At 41.0% G+C, this 12,852-nt stretch overlaps 1 protein-coding gene across 7 annotated transcripts in view; it reads left to right on the top strand.

The window, feature by feature from the left end:
- The window catches only part of DENND1B (DENN domain containing 1B), a 268,899-nt gene that overhangs the window by 70,558 nt on the left and 185,489 nt on the right, over nucleotides 1–12,852 (top strand). For 6 of the 7 annotated variants that reach the window (XM_061383690.1, XM_061383693.1, XM_061383688.1 and 3 more), the window contains exon 3: nucleotides 10,450–10,493. The exons of the other annotated variant lie outside the window; for it this stretch is intronic. In XM_061383690.1, the coding sequence (XP_061239674.1) occupies nucleotides 10,450–10,493 (44 nt within the window). The remainder of the gene's footprint in view (nucleotides 1–10,449; nucleotides 10,494–12,852) is intronic. 7 annotated transcript variants of the gene reach the window in all.

Below are 12,852 nucleotides of genomic sequence, written 5' to 3'. Positions count from 1 at the left end.
GCTGCACCAAAGACCCGGCACAGCCAAACATAAGGAAATAAAATCAGAAAGAAAAGATGTGGAAACAGCCTAAGTGTCCATCCTTGGTTAAAGGGAATGTGGTGTAATACGAGTCCAGTGGAGTAGTTATTCTGCCCTGTAAAGATGGAAGGCTGCCTTTCCATTGGCAACAGCACAGGTGAACCTTGAGGACATTTTACTCCGTGAAATAAGTTAGTGAGAAAGACAAGTAGTGTTATGAGCTCACTCGTATGTGAAGTCTGCAGTCACTGGACTTGAAGAGCCCGAGGGAGGCACAGCTCCTGAGCCCTTGTGGCCTGCAGCCCAAAGCTCTGCAACAAGAGAAGCTGCTGCACAGAGCCCTGGTGGTTGCCAGGGCGATGGTGGGAGATGTTGGCCCAAGGGCAGAGCTCTCAGTTATGAGATGAGTAAGTTCCAGGGGGCTGATGAACAGCGTGGTGAGTCGCCCACAAGCACTATATTGGGTCTTTGAAAGTTGCTATGAGAGTAGGGCTTTTACCTTTCCGCCATGACAACGATAACAAAAACAGCACATGAGTAACTGTGTGAGATAAAGGATCTGTTAGTTAATGCTTACTGCGGTAAAGATATGTTTCTCTAATCATCTCATTGTACACCTTAAGCTGACAGAGGGTTGTAGGTCAATTATATTTCAGCAAAGCTGGGAGAATTGTAATTGTAATCGTAGTTGTCTAATTCCAAGCTTTTCTGTTTCTCCCCCCTCTCCCCCCACACATAATAGTATATGTGAAAAAAGGATACTAGACTGGCCGAAAGATTCGTTTGGGGTTTCCATAAGATGTTATGGAAAAATCTGAATGAACTTTTTTGGCCAACCCAGTATATGAAACACTTGGATAAACAGGTAAGGGTGTTCTTCCAGATCATCCCAGAGAGACAGAGGGGGAGTGGAAGGCGGGAGAAGAGGGAAATTGATTATTTTATTTTTCAATATCTCCTGCCTCTGATCACAGACATAAAGTGTTGTTATTTATAGGTAAGAGGCCAGGACTTAAGCCACCTAATTTCATAATTCATGTTCCCATTCACTTATTTTATTTTTCACTCCTATAGTTTTCAGATGTATGCAGTAGATTTTCTACTGTGAATGCATTTTTAAAATGCATTTAGCATGACTTGATATAACATTTAGTGCTCATGAATTTTACAGAGAAAAATAAAACCACTTCCCTTTTTTTAATTAGCATTTGATCAGCAGTTCTCATCTTAACCAGTCTTCTGTTCGGGCTCTCCCTGCATCACACATGGCTCGGGAGTCTCAGCTCTGAGTGCATCTGCCAGTTTATCTCCTGCACCTTGGCCCTTGGATGGTGAGGGGGAAATGCCACGTTGCTGCCCTTACACACTAGGCTGGACACCCAGCAAACCGTGCCGCCAGCAGTGCCCGGAGCAGTTACTTCACACCTCCTCCTCAAGGCTCCAACAACTTCCCCTCTTCACGGAGAGCTTCGTTCCTGCTACCCACACAAAATAATCAGCAATTTTCTACGCAAAAACTCATAACTTTGTACCCCAGATTCTAAAGTCTCCTTGGACTCAGGTCTCCTCTCCTCTTCCCCTTTCCCTCACGGTGGAAAACGTTCTCAGCTTCTGTCCAAGCCCTTCTTGATCAGGACTCCCTCTTGCTGCCTCTTCAGGGACCTTTTGTCTTTTCTGAGCCTCTGCTGCGTTCCCGATGATCCCTATGCTCACTGAAGCATGTTCAGGTCTGCGCCAGGGTAAAGGAAGCAGCATTGGACCAACCTGTCCCGCTTCACCTCCGCCCTCCTGTCTTCACGTTCTCCTGTCCGGCTTCACCTCCGCCCTCCTGTCTTCACGTTCTCCTGTCCGGCTTCATCTCCACCCTCCTGTCTTCACTCTCCTCCCCGTACAGCCCCTTCGTTGCATTGCCTGCATGCACCGTGCCTCCCTTTCCTCTTTTCCGTTTTTTTCTTGGTGTGCTTCTGCTCGTCCTGCCTCCGGAGCTCATTTTACTGTGTGGCTTATGCTTTACATCAGGTTCCCGTGTTTTAGCCATGATCTTGCTCAGTGTTCTGCCATGTTTATTTGAGCATTTTTTGGATATACTCTCTTCCCTTGACTTTCTTAAACACATGCTAACAGTATTCTCCAGACACTGCTGTCGTTCCTCCTCCCTTGGTTTAGTTGCTTCCTCTCATACTTCAGCGGTTTAGTCACTCAGTCGTGTCCTACCTTTGTGACCCCAGGGACTGTAGCCCTCCAGGCTCCTCTGTCCATGTGATATTCTCCAGGCAAGAGTACTGGAATGGGTTGCCATTTCCATCTTCAGAGGCTCTTCCCGACCCAGGAGTCGGACCTGAGTCACCTGCATTGCATGCGGATTCTTTACTGCTGAGCCCCTGTGGGTGCGTTTTAAATGCTCTAGTCAGGCCCCTGTCCTTGTGGCTTCATCCCTTGATGGTCTCTCTCCTACTTTACATTCCAGATTATTCCTTTTTTTCTTTCAGTTCCAAATATTTTCTTCTTTCTTTTAACCTCGAAGACTCAGTGCATATTGTTTCTCCGTTCTGGAATGTTCTCTGCCCACTTTATAGCCCAAGTCAACCTTTGCTTGTCTAACTCCAGTGTTACTTTGCATGTGCTTTTCCCTCCTGAGTGGTTTAGTGACTTTCTAAATTAGCATGGATTTCCTTGTGCTGCCTGTCCTGTAGTATCCTGTAGGCTTATTTTATTGTGCTATAGGTTTAGGCAAGACTATGCTTGTGCTCAGTCATGTCCAAGTCTTTGTGATCCCATGGGCTGTAGCTTGCCAGGCTCCTCTGTCCATGGAATTCTGCAGGCAAGAATACTGGAGTGGGTTGCTGTTTCCTCCTCCAGGGTATCTTCCCTACCCAGGGATTGAAGCTGTGCCTCCTGCATGGCAGGTGGATTCTTTACCTGCTGAGCCACTGGGGAGTCCCAGATGCTCTCCTTTTCAATGTGTCGTAGAGACCAGTTTTGTTTAGTCCACATTGTATCTCCATGGGTGGAGACGTTTCTTTAATGATCCCTGCTCATTTATACTCAAGAGACGTCACCATTCTTTTGTCAGGAACAGTTTTTGAAATGATAAGCCACTAAATTTTCGAGTTCAAGCATTCCTGCAGGATACCTTGTTGGCCCAAAAACCTAGACAACTCTGTGACGTCTTCTCCATGTATGCTGTGGGGCCTTGGAGGGCAGGGGTTTCTCCTGTTTCTTTAGCATTGCGTAGATCTTTGAACAAAGTAAATCAAACTTAAGTTAAATGGGACAGAAAAATATACTGATTATGGAAATTATTTAAAGTGGCTGCTCCTTAGATGTCAACTAAAGACGGTCTAGTCTCTGACAGCAACTAGCCTTATAATTAAGACACACTTCTCATTGTTTGGCTTCAGTTTCCTCATTTGTAAAGTTCTGACTTTACCGTGTAGATGAATAAACTCTGAAGGTATAATCAAGCAAAACACTAATGTTATATATTTTGCCTATTCAAAAGTATGTAGTCTCTGAACCATGGTTTATAAATGCACAGTTTTAAAATATTCATCTATGAATTCCACAGAATTAAGTAAATGTTACTCATTTGTACAAATCAACATTCTTTCTACATTAAAAAAATAGTGTATTCAAATCACAATATTTTAAGTTATTTTAATTTTGGTTTTTAGTTTCAGGCCAGAAAATGTGAAAGGTCTGGTTGTAAAGGAAAATTTTACTACATTTTTCTCACTTTACATTAGAAAAAGCCTCAGTCTTCAGGAGTTTGGAATGCTTGCAGTGGTGATGCACAAATAACACAGTAAACACTCTTTTTCCAAATTTACCGATTTAATAAAAATTTGTATATTTTTCTTACTACACTGTAACATTCTTTTATTAAAGTAAGAGTTGAATTATGTTTGTGTGAAAACCAAGTTATGTGTTCTTCCTTTGCTGTTTACTTGGCTTCCGGATCGTTGGTGGCACAGTTTCTTTTTAAACTAAGTTGCAGAGTCTCCTCTGAGTGGCGGGCGGGCCCTGGAAAGAAGACAGATGCAGAGTGTCCCGGGCGTCAGGGGCAGCGCTGGCCCTGCCAGCCGTTCCCATCCTCTCACCCATAAAGTCAGCATAAAAGGGACCTAACTTTGCCAGATCAGATCTCGTATCTGGAAAGTAATCCTCAGGGAACAGAAAATTTCAGTCTCTGCGCATCCATTTGAAACTTGGGTTATTACTGCTTTCAGAGCTCCTTTGTTTCTTTCCCTGCAGTGCTTGTGAGGCGTTGCTGCCAAGATGCGTCAGATGCAGCGTAAGCAACCACACAGGCAGGAGCTAAGTGAACCCACTCCAGATGCGCAGGCGCGATTAGAGTACATTTTTGGGTGCCGAAGTGTAATGCTCACTGACTGAAGAGAAGAGAAATAGGCTGTTTCCCACTATGTGACTAAACCGATGGATGCTTGTTTCATGTGTTCGCTTGTTTGTCTTCTGGGAAAGAACAGACGGGACAGAATAAAGCCACGTAGTGAGTAGGGGATGAAGAAAAGTAACAGACGAAAACATACTTAGGCAAAAGCCACAGGTGACAGGGCGGGCGGTCCGGGCTGACCAGCAGGGCGAGTGTCCTTGCTTGAAGATTTAAGTGCAAGGAATCTGTCAAATGGTCGTGGTCGTTGTGTAGCTGCTAAGTTGTGTCCGACTCTCTGCGACCCCACGGACTGCAGCACGCCAGGCTCCTCTGTCCTCCACTGTCTCCGGGAGTTTGCTCAAATGCTTGTCCTCTGAGTCAGTGATGTTATCCAACCATCTCATCTTCTGCCCCCCGCCTTCTCCTTTTGCCTTCAATCTTTCCCAGCATCAGGATCTTTTCTTAAGTCGGTTCTTCGCATCATGTGGCCAAAGTATTGGAGTTTCAGCTTCAGCATCAGTCCTTCCAATGAATATTCAGAACTGATTTCCTTTAGGATTGACTCTTGCAGTCCAAGGGACTCTCAAGAGTCTTCTCCAGCACCACAATTTGAAAGCGTCAGTTCTTTGGCACTCTGTTTTTTTTTATCGTCCAACTTTCACAACCATAAATTACCAGGGTCCAGCCCCAGCAGGATTCGGCGAATTCGAAGCGGGGATGGCTTTGGCAAACTGGATACAATAGCTTTAATTAAATATTAATTAGAGATATAAAGAGTAATAGAATGAGGATAGCTCAGTAGGAAAATTCAGTGGAGAAAAGAGGCTGAATAACTTGGTTTACGTGGAAAGCTAATAAAATTTCAAGACAAGAAATTTGTGTCACCTACGTAGGCTGCAGGCATCCTCCCATTCTCCCGAAGGAGAGGAGCCACTAAGACCTCCCTGGTCAGATCTTAGAAGCCCAGCATAATTAGTAGGCTTGACGAGCCTCCACACTCCAGATGGGAATTCAGCCAGAAGGTGAGAGAAAGAACGACATGGGGAGACCAGTCTTTCTAGGAACTGATCCTATTCTTTATTTTCCAGGGTCCGCTTTTATACACAGAGATGTAATACAAAAGTCATGTGGGGTCAGCAGTCCTGACTTTTATCAAAATCAGGTGCTTCATATAAATGTGTACAAAGGTCATAGGGATGCTACATCATCTTCTGGCCAAGTGGCCTGCTAACAATTTATGACCCTCTCCTTGTGACAGCGGTCAGTCAACCAGAACACTTATTTCTCCAGGGGTGATTATTCTTAAAAGAGATGCCACCTTCCAAAGGCACCAGATAAAGTTACATTCTTATAGGGTGAGGGTGTAGTGGGTTTTAATTAAGGAAAGAATTTGCTTAGCCTAAGGTCTAACGTGATTAATATCAAAGGTTAATACTTATTTCTTCTATATATTCATTAATGTGTATAAGGGCAGGGGATGTGGAGACTTAGCAGCAAACATTGGCTCAACAATGAAAAACCCTTCACCAATACAATTTCTAATCAGCCCACTATACTACACTAATAATTTCCTAACTCCTTAAAAGAATCTGTTTTTAGAAAGTTTAGAGCATCTCGTGCCTCTCGGTTGGGAGGCTGTGAACAATCACATGTGGCCAGACAAGCCTGTCAGGCAGGCTAGAGAACCTTCAGAGGAGTTTGTAGGTTGAAACACACCTGTCAACGCCGAGGAATTATTGTTAACTGGAGCTCTAAGTTAACTCCTTCTCTGAAAGAGGGGGTGGGGGACAGCCCCCTGTAAAGTCAGAGGTGTAGGTGAGAGCACAAAGCAGTAAAGTAGGCTGACTTTGGTTTTTGGGGGGTAGATGCTCGAGAATTTCCAGGGGGACTCCTGAGGCTCGATCCCGTGTTTGCGTATGTCGAGCCCCCTTCCTCATGACCTTTGCCACGGGCAGAGTTCCTCACGCTGGCTCCCGGCAATAAATGACTGCTGGAAAAACCATAGCTTTGACTATATGAACTTTTTTTTTTTTGGCAAAGTGATATCTATTTTTTAATATGCTGTGTAGATCTGTCAGCTTTCCTTGCAAGGAGCAAACATCTTTTAATTTCATATCTGCTACACTGTTTGCAGTGCTTTTAGAGCCCAAGAAAGTAAAATTTGTCACTTCTTCTACTTTTTCCCTTTTTCAGTGTACTCGCTCAGTTGTGTCCAACTCTTTGTGACCCCATGGACTGCAGCACAGCAGGCTTCCCTGTCTATCACCAACTCCCGGAGCTTGCTCAAACTCATGTCCATCGAGTCATTGATGCCATCAAACCATCTCATCCTCTGTGGTCCCCTTCTCCTCCCACCTTTAATCTTTCCCAGCATCAGGGTCTTTTCCAGTGAGTCAGTTCTTCACATTAGGTGGCCAAAGTATTGGAGTTTCAGCTTCAGCATCAGTCCTTCCAATGAATATTCAGGACTGATTTCCTTTAGGATGGACTGGTTGGATCTCCTTGCAATCCAGGGGACTCTCAAGAGTCTTCTCCAACATCGTAGTTCAAAAGCAACAATTCTTCAGCACTCAGCTTTCTTTATAGTCCAGCTCTCACACCCATACATGACTATTGGAAAAACCATAGCTTTGACTAGATGGACCTTTGTTGGTAAAGTAATGTCTCTGCTTTTTAATATGCTGTCTAGGTTGGTCATATCTTTTCTTCCAAGAAGCAAGTGTCTTTTAATTTCATGATTGCAGTCACTATCTGCAGTGATTTTGGAACCCAGGAAAATAAAGTCTTTCACTGTTTCTATTGTTTACCCATCTATTTGACATGAAGTTAGGGGACCAGATGCCATGATCTTAGTTTTGTCAATGTTGAGTTTTAAGACAACTTTTTCACTCTCCTCTTACACTTTCATCAAGAGGCTCTTTAGTTCTTCACTTTCTGCCATAAGGGTGGTGTCATCTGCATATCTGAGGTTATTGATATTTCTCCTGGCAATCTTGATTCCAGCTTGTGCTTCATTTCCCCTTTTATTTGCCATGAAATGATGGGATTGGATGCCATGATCTTAGTTTTTTGAATGTTGAGTTTTAAGCCAGCTTTTTCACTCTCCTCTTTCACCCTCATCAAATAGTAACTAGAAATAGAAGGGATATTGAAAATACTCACATTGAAACTCTCTAATTCTGTTATTTATAAGAAGGGGCTATTGTACATTTCTGCATGATGACTTTTAATAGAGCCATCATATATTGTGTTAATTTATGAAGATAATAACTTTGGTTTACTATCACATGAAGAATCCATCATATACTTTTTTATGAGATTCAAATCCTAATAGCTACCATTTTTGATACAACTGCCACATAAACCCACACACACACATACACTTGCACATGTAAATGTTTTCCAGAATAGTTTCCACAGGACATTAACATCTGAGTGTATTTTTAGGGGATCTGTACATGCCGTGGGCTTCCCAGGTAGCGCTGGTGATAAAGAACCCACCTGCCAAGGCAGGAAATGTAAGAGGTGCGGCTTTGATCCTCTGTCAGCAGGACCCCCTGGAGAGGGGAATGGCGACTGACTCCAGTGTTCTTGTTTGGAGAAGTTCATGGACTGAGGAGCCTGGCAAGCTACAGTCCATGGGGTTGCAAAGAGTCAGACACGGCTGGGCAACTGACACTAACAGGTCGTAATCATTTAAAAAGTATACGTTTGGTTTTACAGGAAGGTGTAATCATTTAATATTAGCTCCATAAATTTGTAGTGCATCATTCTTATGTAAGATTTTTAAGTGATTTTTATGTTAACCTATGTAGTAATTTTTTTTATTCCTTAATAAATAAAAAGGTTAATTGTAGAAAGCATGCTTTTTTAAAGTTCAAATATTTGAAAAAAATCTTTTGATCTTAATACAGCAAGAGAAGCCAGTTCATGCTGAAAATATCACCAGGTATCTATTGCATTTTGGAATTAAAACTCAAAATTATGCATCATTGGACTGTACTTTTTTAAAAGCAATATAGTAGTGAAAATAATGGGATTGAACCGTAACTTTTCACTGACTGGGTACATCAAGTGATATCTTTGATCTAACAAGCCTTTTACCTGGAGTGGAATTCAAATCCTGTGTATCAGTGATGGTTGCTACTTACATTGGACTTTCAAAGGCTTTTTCAGAAGTAGTATTATCCATTGTACAGTATCCTTTTAAAACACATTTGCAGTAGTCAGAAATATGTTTTTGACAGAATTAAAAAATATGTAACCAAAATATTTATTAGTGATCCTTAAAAAAGCTTCTTTTTATTATGCTAAGTAGAAGAGAAATATTGTTAAGAAATACTGAAAATGAAAAACCAGTGGGAATATTTATGAAACACTCATTTTTATATATGAATAACTGGATATAATAGAAAAATATCTCTAAAATGTCCCAGAACGTCAATTGTATTTTAAATAAGCTTGATGATGTATGCCTACCAACTTCTCTATTATTTTAAAAACTGACTTAGAGAATTGCATATATGGGCTTTCAAAAGTGAAACTTGGTATAAAACAAACATTATTACAGTATTTATACATTTTTATTGAGATTTTATTTTATTTATTTTACTTTATTTTTCATTTTTTAAAAACTGAATTATAGTTGATATACTGGGGAAGGAGCCTGGAGGGCTATAGTCCATGGTGTTGCAAAGAGTTGGACGCAACTAAACAATTAACACACACACATGTATAGTTGATATACAGGAAATTTAAGTTGTAGGTGTTCAGCATAGTGAGTCACAGTTTTTAAAGGTTACATTCCATTTATAGTTACTACAAAACAACTGGCTATATTCCCCGTATTGTATGGTATATCCTTGAGTGTATTTATTTTGGATATAATAGTTTGTGTCTCAGCACCACACCTCTGTCTTGCCCCTCCCCTTTGCCTCTCCCACTGGAAACCGTCATTTGTCCTGTACATCTGTGAGTCTGTTTCGTTTTTGCTACATTCATTAGTTTCATTTTTTAGAGTCCGCATATAAGTGACATCATACGGTATTTGTCTTTTTATGTCTGACTTATTTTACTTAGTACAATACCCTCCAAGGCCATCCATGTTGCTGCAGATGGCAAAATTTCATTCTTTTTTCTGGCTGAGTAGTATTACATTGTGTGTGTGTGTGTGTACATGTACACACCGCATCTTATTCATCCACTCGTCTGTTGATGGATAGTTAGGCTACTTCCATATCCTGGCAATTGTGAATAGTGCTCCTGTGAGCATTGGGGTTCATGTATCTTTTCCAGTTCGTGTTTTTGGCTTTTTTTTGGATGGGTACCCAGGAGTGGAATTGCTGGATCATTGGTAGCCCTGCTTTTCGTTTTCTCGGAGTCTTCGTTCTGTTGTCCGTGGTGGCCGTACCAGTTTAAGTCCTGTCGTAGTGTGGGGTGATTCCCGTTTCTCCACATCCTTGCCGACATTTGTTGTTTTTGGTGCTGCCGTTCTGACAGGTGTGACGTGATGTCTCATTGTGGTTTTAGTTTGCATTTCTCGGATTCACGATGTTGAGCACCTTTTCATGTGTCTGTTGGCATGTCCTCTTTGGGAAAATGTCTATTTAGGATTTTAAGTGGAAATTTAAGGTGATGTATTTTGGTCTAGTTTCTGTGGGCTATAATGTATTTAATTACATATTTACCACATTTATATGTTTTTCAAATTAAAACCAGTATATTAAGTGGAGTTAAATCTGAAAATTTATATTTTAGAATCTTAATGTCCAAGGTGTATAAATCAAAAATGAGTTGCTTTTGATTTGTAATAGTTTGACCAGATTATTCATTTTATTATTCCTGTTCTAAAGCTCATTAAAACCCTTAAACTATCAAAATACTTAATTTTGAACCTCATTGATTGTAAATATTTAAAGAAAAAAATTTTAATTATTTTAAGAAGTAGCTCTGACAATCTTAAGAGTGTTTGAACTAGACTGTTGCCGCGGCTGCGTCGTTTTCTCCGGGTAATGCCCTCTGTCTATCGTTTACAGATCCGGAGGTGTTGTGGAAGTTCCCAGAGGACTTTGCAGACCAGGTTGGAACCACGTCATTTTTAAAAAGCATTTAAAATTGAATATTGATGATTATTACTGCTGTTACTGCTACTACTGGTACTGAAGCTACTGCTGCCTATGAATCACTATAAGTATTTCCTCTTGGTCAGCTCTGAGAGTAAAAAGCCATGTATGGAGAGTATCTGGAAAATGTTTGGAAGTTGCCAGTGAGATGGGTGATGAAGAGGCCCATCTTGAAGCTAATAGGAAGTGAATGTTCACAGTTTCCACGTGTTTTTACACTCTTTTAATGTATCTGTGGAAAATATATTTAGAAACACTTAAGCATTTCCCCATCAGAAAGACCGATGGTGCGGTTCTTTGAGGAATACCTTCTGTCGGTAGAACAGAAGGGTGCTGCTTAGCTCTTTCTTAGCTGTGTAAGTAGGACAGTAAGAAGTAGTAACTGCTGTAACTAAGAGACCAGTTCTGTCCTTGTTACAGTAATATTGGGATCATTAATATATATGAGTTGAACTGGCATTATTTCCTTATTTTAAAATAATTCTTATTTGTAGCTTTATTTTCTTAAAACAGGAGACTTCAAAATGAATTTACTGTATTTGTATTTTAAGTGTAATCTTCTCTAGTTCCTTAAGTATTTAGTGTGACCAAAACTGTGAATTATTTCGACATGATGTGTGTAAATTAAAAAATCCTTATAGTTTATATTATACATTTATAATTTTGAAGTGAATTATATGGGTAACCATACACATTTAAGTTTTTACACAAAATACTACTCTTTCTGGAAATCTGATGAGCAGATTCCTTTTTTTTTCTTTTGTCTGCAAAGAAATAGGGTGAAACAGTTTTGTCACTGTTAAAATTATAAAATTATAACCCTACAAGCTTAAGCATGTTAAGTTCACAGATATAATTTACAAAAATGAAAGCTGATAAAAGTCTTCATTTTAAAGCGGTTCATTCAGAAATATACTGACATGTGATCTTGATGTGGAAGAATAATTTATAACATGAAAATCCGTATCTAAAATTAGGAAATTTCGCTGAAAATGTGAGTTCAGTGAGCATGTTAAATATTAGTTAGATGATTGACTATTGTTTCACATAATAAGAGAATATGTGCTTTTAATTTGTCTTTAGCCTTTTGGAGAAAGAATAGACTTATAAGTATTTTAGGTATGTAAGTCCGTACAGTGAAGACGGGATCTGTACATATGAGGCTCCATTGGGTTTGTTCCTCAGTAATGGGAAGTTACTTCTCTTGGATCTGCCTTTAATGTAGGAGTTCAGTTTAGTTGCTCAGTCATGTCCGACTCTTTGCGACCCCATGGACTGCAGCACGCCAGGCTTCCCTGTCCATCACCAACTCCCAGAGCTTGCTCAAACTCATGTCCATTGAGTCAGTGATGCCATCCAACCATTTCATCCTTTATTGTCCCCTTTTCCTCCCGTTTTCAGTCTTTCCCAGCATCAGGGTCTTTTCCCGTGAGTCAGTTCTTCACATCAGGTGCCGAAAGTATTGGAGTTTTAGCTTCAGCATCAGTCCTTCCAATGAATATCTAGGACTGATTTCCTTTAGGGTTGACTGGTTTGATCGCCTTGCAGTCCAAGGGACTCTCAAGAGTCTTCTCCAACACCACAGTTCAAAAGCATCAGTTCTTCGGTGCTCAGCTTTCTTCATGGTCCAACTCCCACATCCATACATGACTACTGGAGAAACCATAGCTTTGACTAGACGGACCTTTGTTGGCAAAGTAATGTCTCTGCTTTTTAATATGCTGTCTAGGTTTGTCTCAGCTATGCAGGAGACCTGGGTTCGATTCCTGGGTGGGGAAGATCTCCTGGAGAAGGAAATGGCAACCCACTCCAGTGTTCTTGCCTGGAGAATCCCATGGACAGAGGAGCCTGCGGGCTGTTGTCTGTGGGGTCGCAAGAATCAGACACGACAGCGACTAAACCACCATGACGAGAAGTTAAGGTTAGAGCCTTGCTGACTCATTTTACTGTTGTAAAATTCTGTTTCTCTCTTGGTCTTTCTAGTTCTCTCTGGTCTCACCTCCTGTCCAGATTCTTTATTTCTTTGTAATTTCTAACTCTTAAAACTGCCCCTGAGAATTCCTAGGGCATCTGGAGGCTCCTCACTTTGGGTTCGCTGAAGTGATGGCATGCTTGTGGAGTTCAGCTGCAGTAAATTTTTCAGTGAGACAGACTGTTGCTGTTCCTCTTTGTGACTGATAAACTGGTGATAGGAACGTCTTAGCTGTTGCTTTGTTTCCCACATTTGTGAGGTCAGGGGAACATTAATAAGCCCTCACATACTTAGTGAAACACAGAAGCATTTGACCACGTAAAGTTGATGAGCATTCATAACCC

Source organism: Bos javanicus, chromosome 16 (genome assembly GCF_032452875.1).
Source record: "Bos javanicus breed banteng chromosome 16, ARS-OSU_banteng_1.0, whole genome shotgun sequence".
NCBI lineage: Eukaryota > Metazoa > Chordata > Mammalia > Artiodactyla > Bovidae > Bos > Bos javanicus.
The sequence above is the reverse complement of the archived record's forward strand: the minus strand, read 5'-3'. Positions and strand labels throughout refer to the sequence as shown.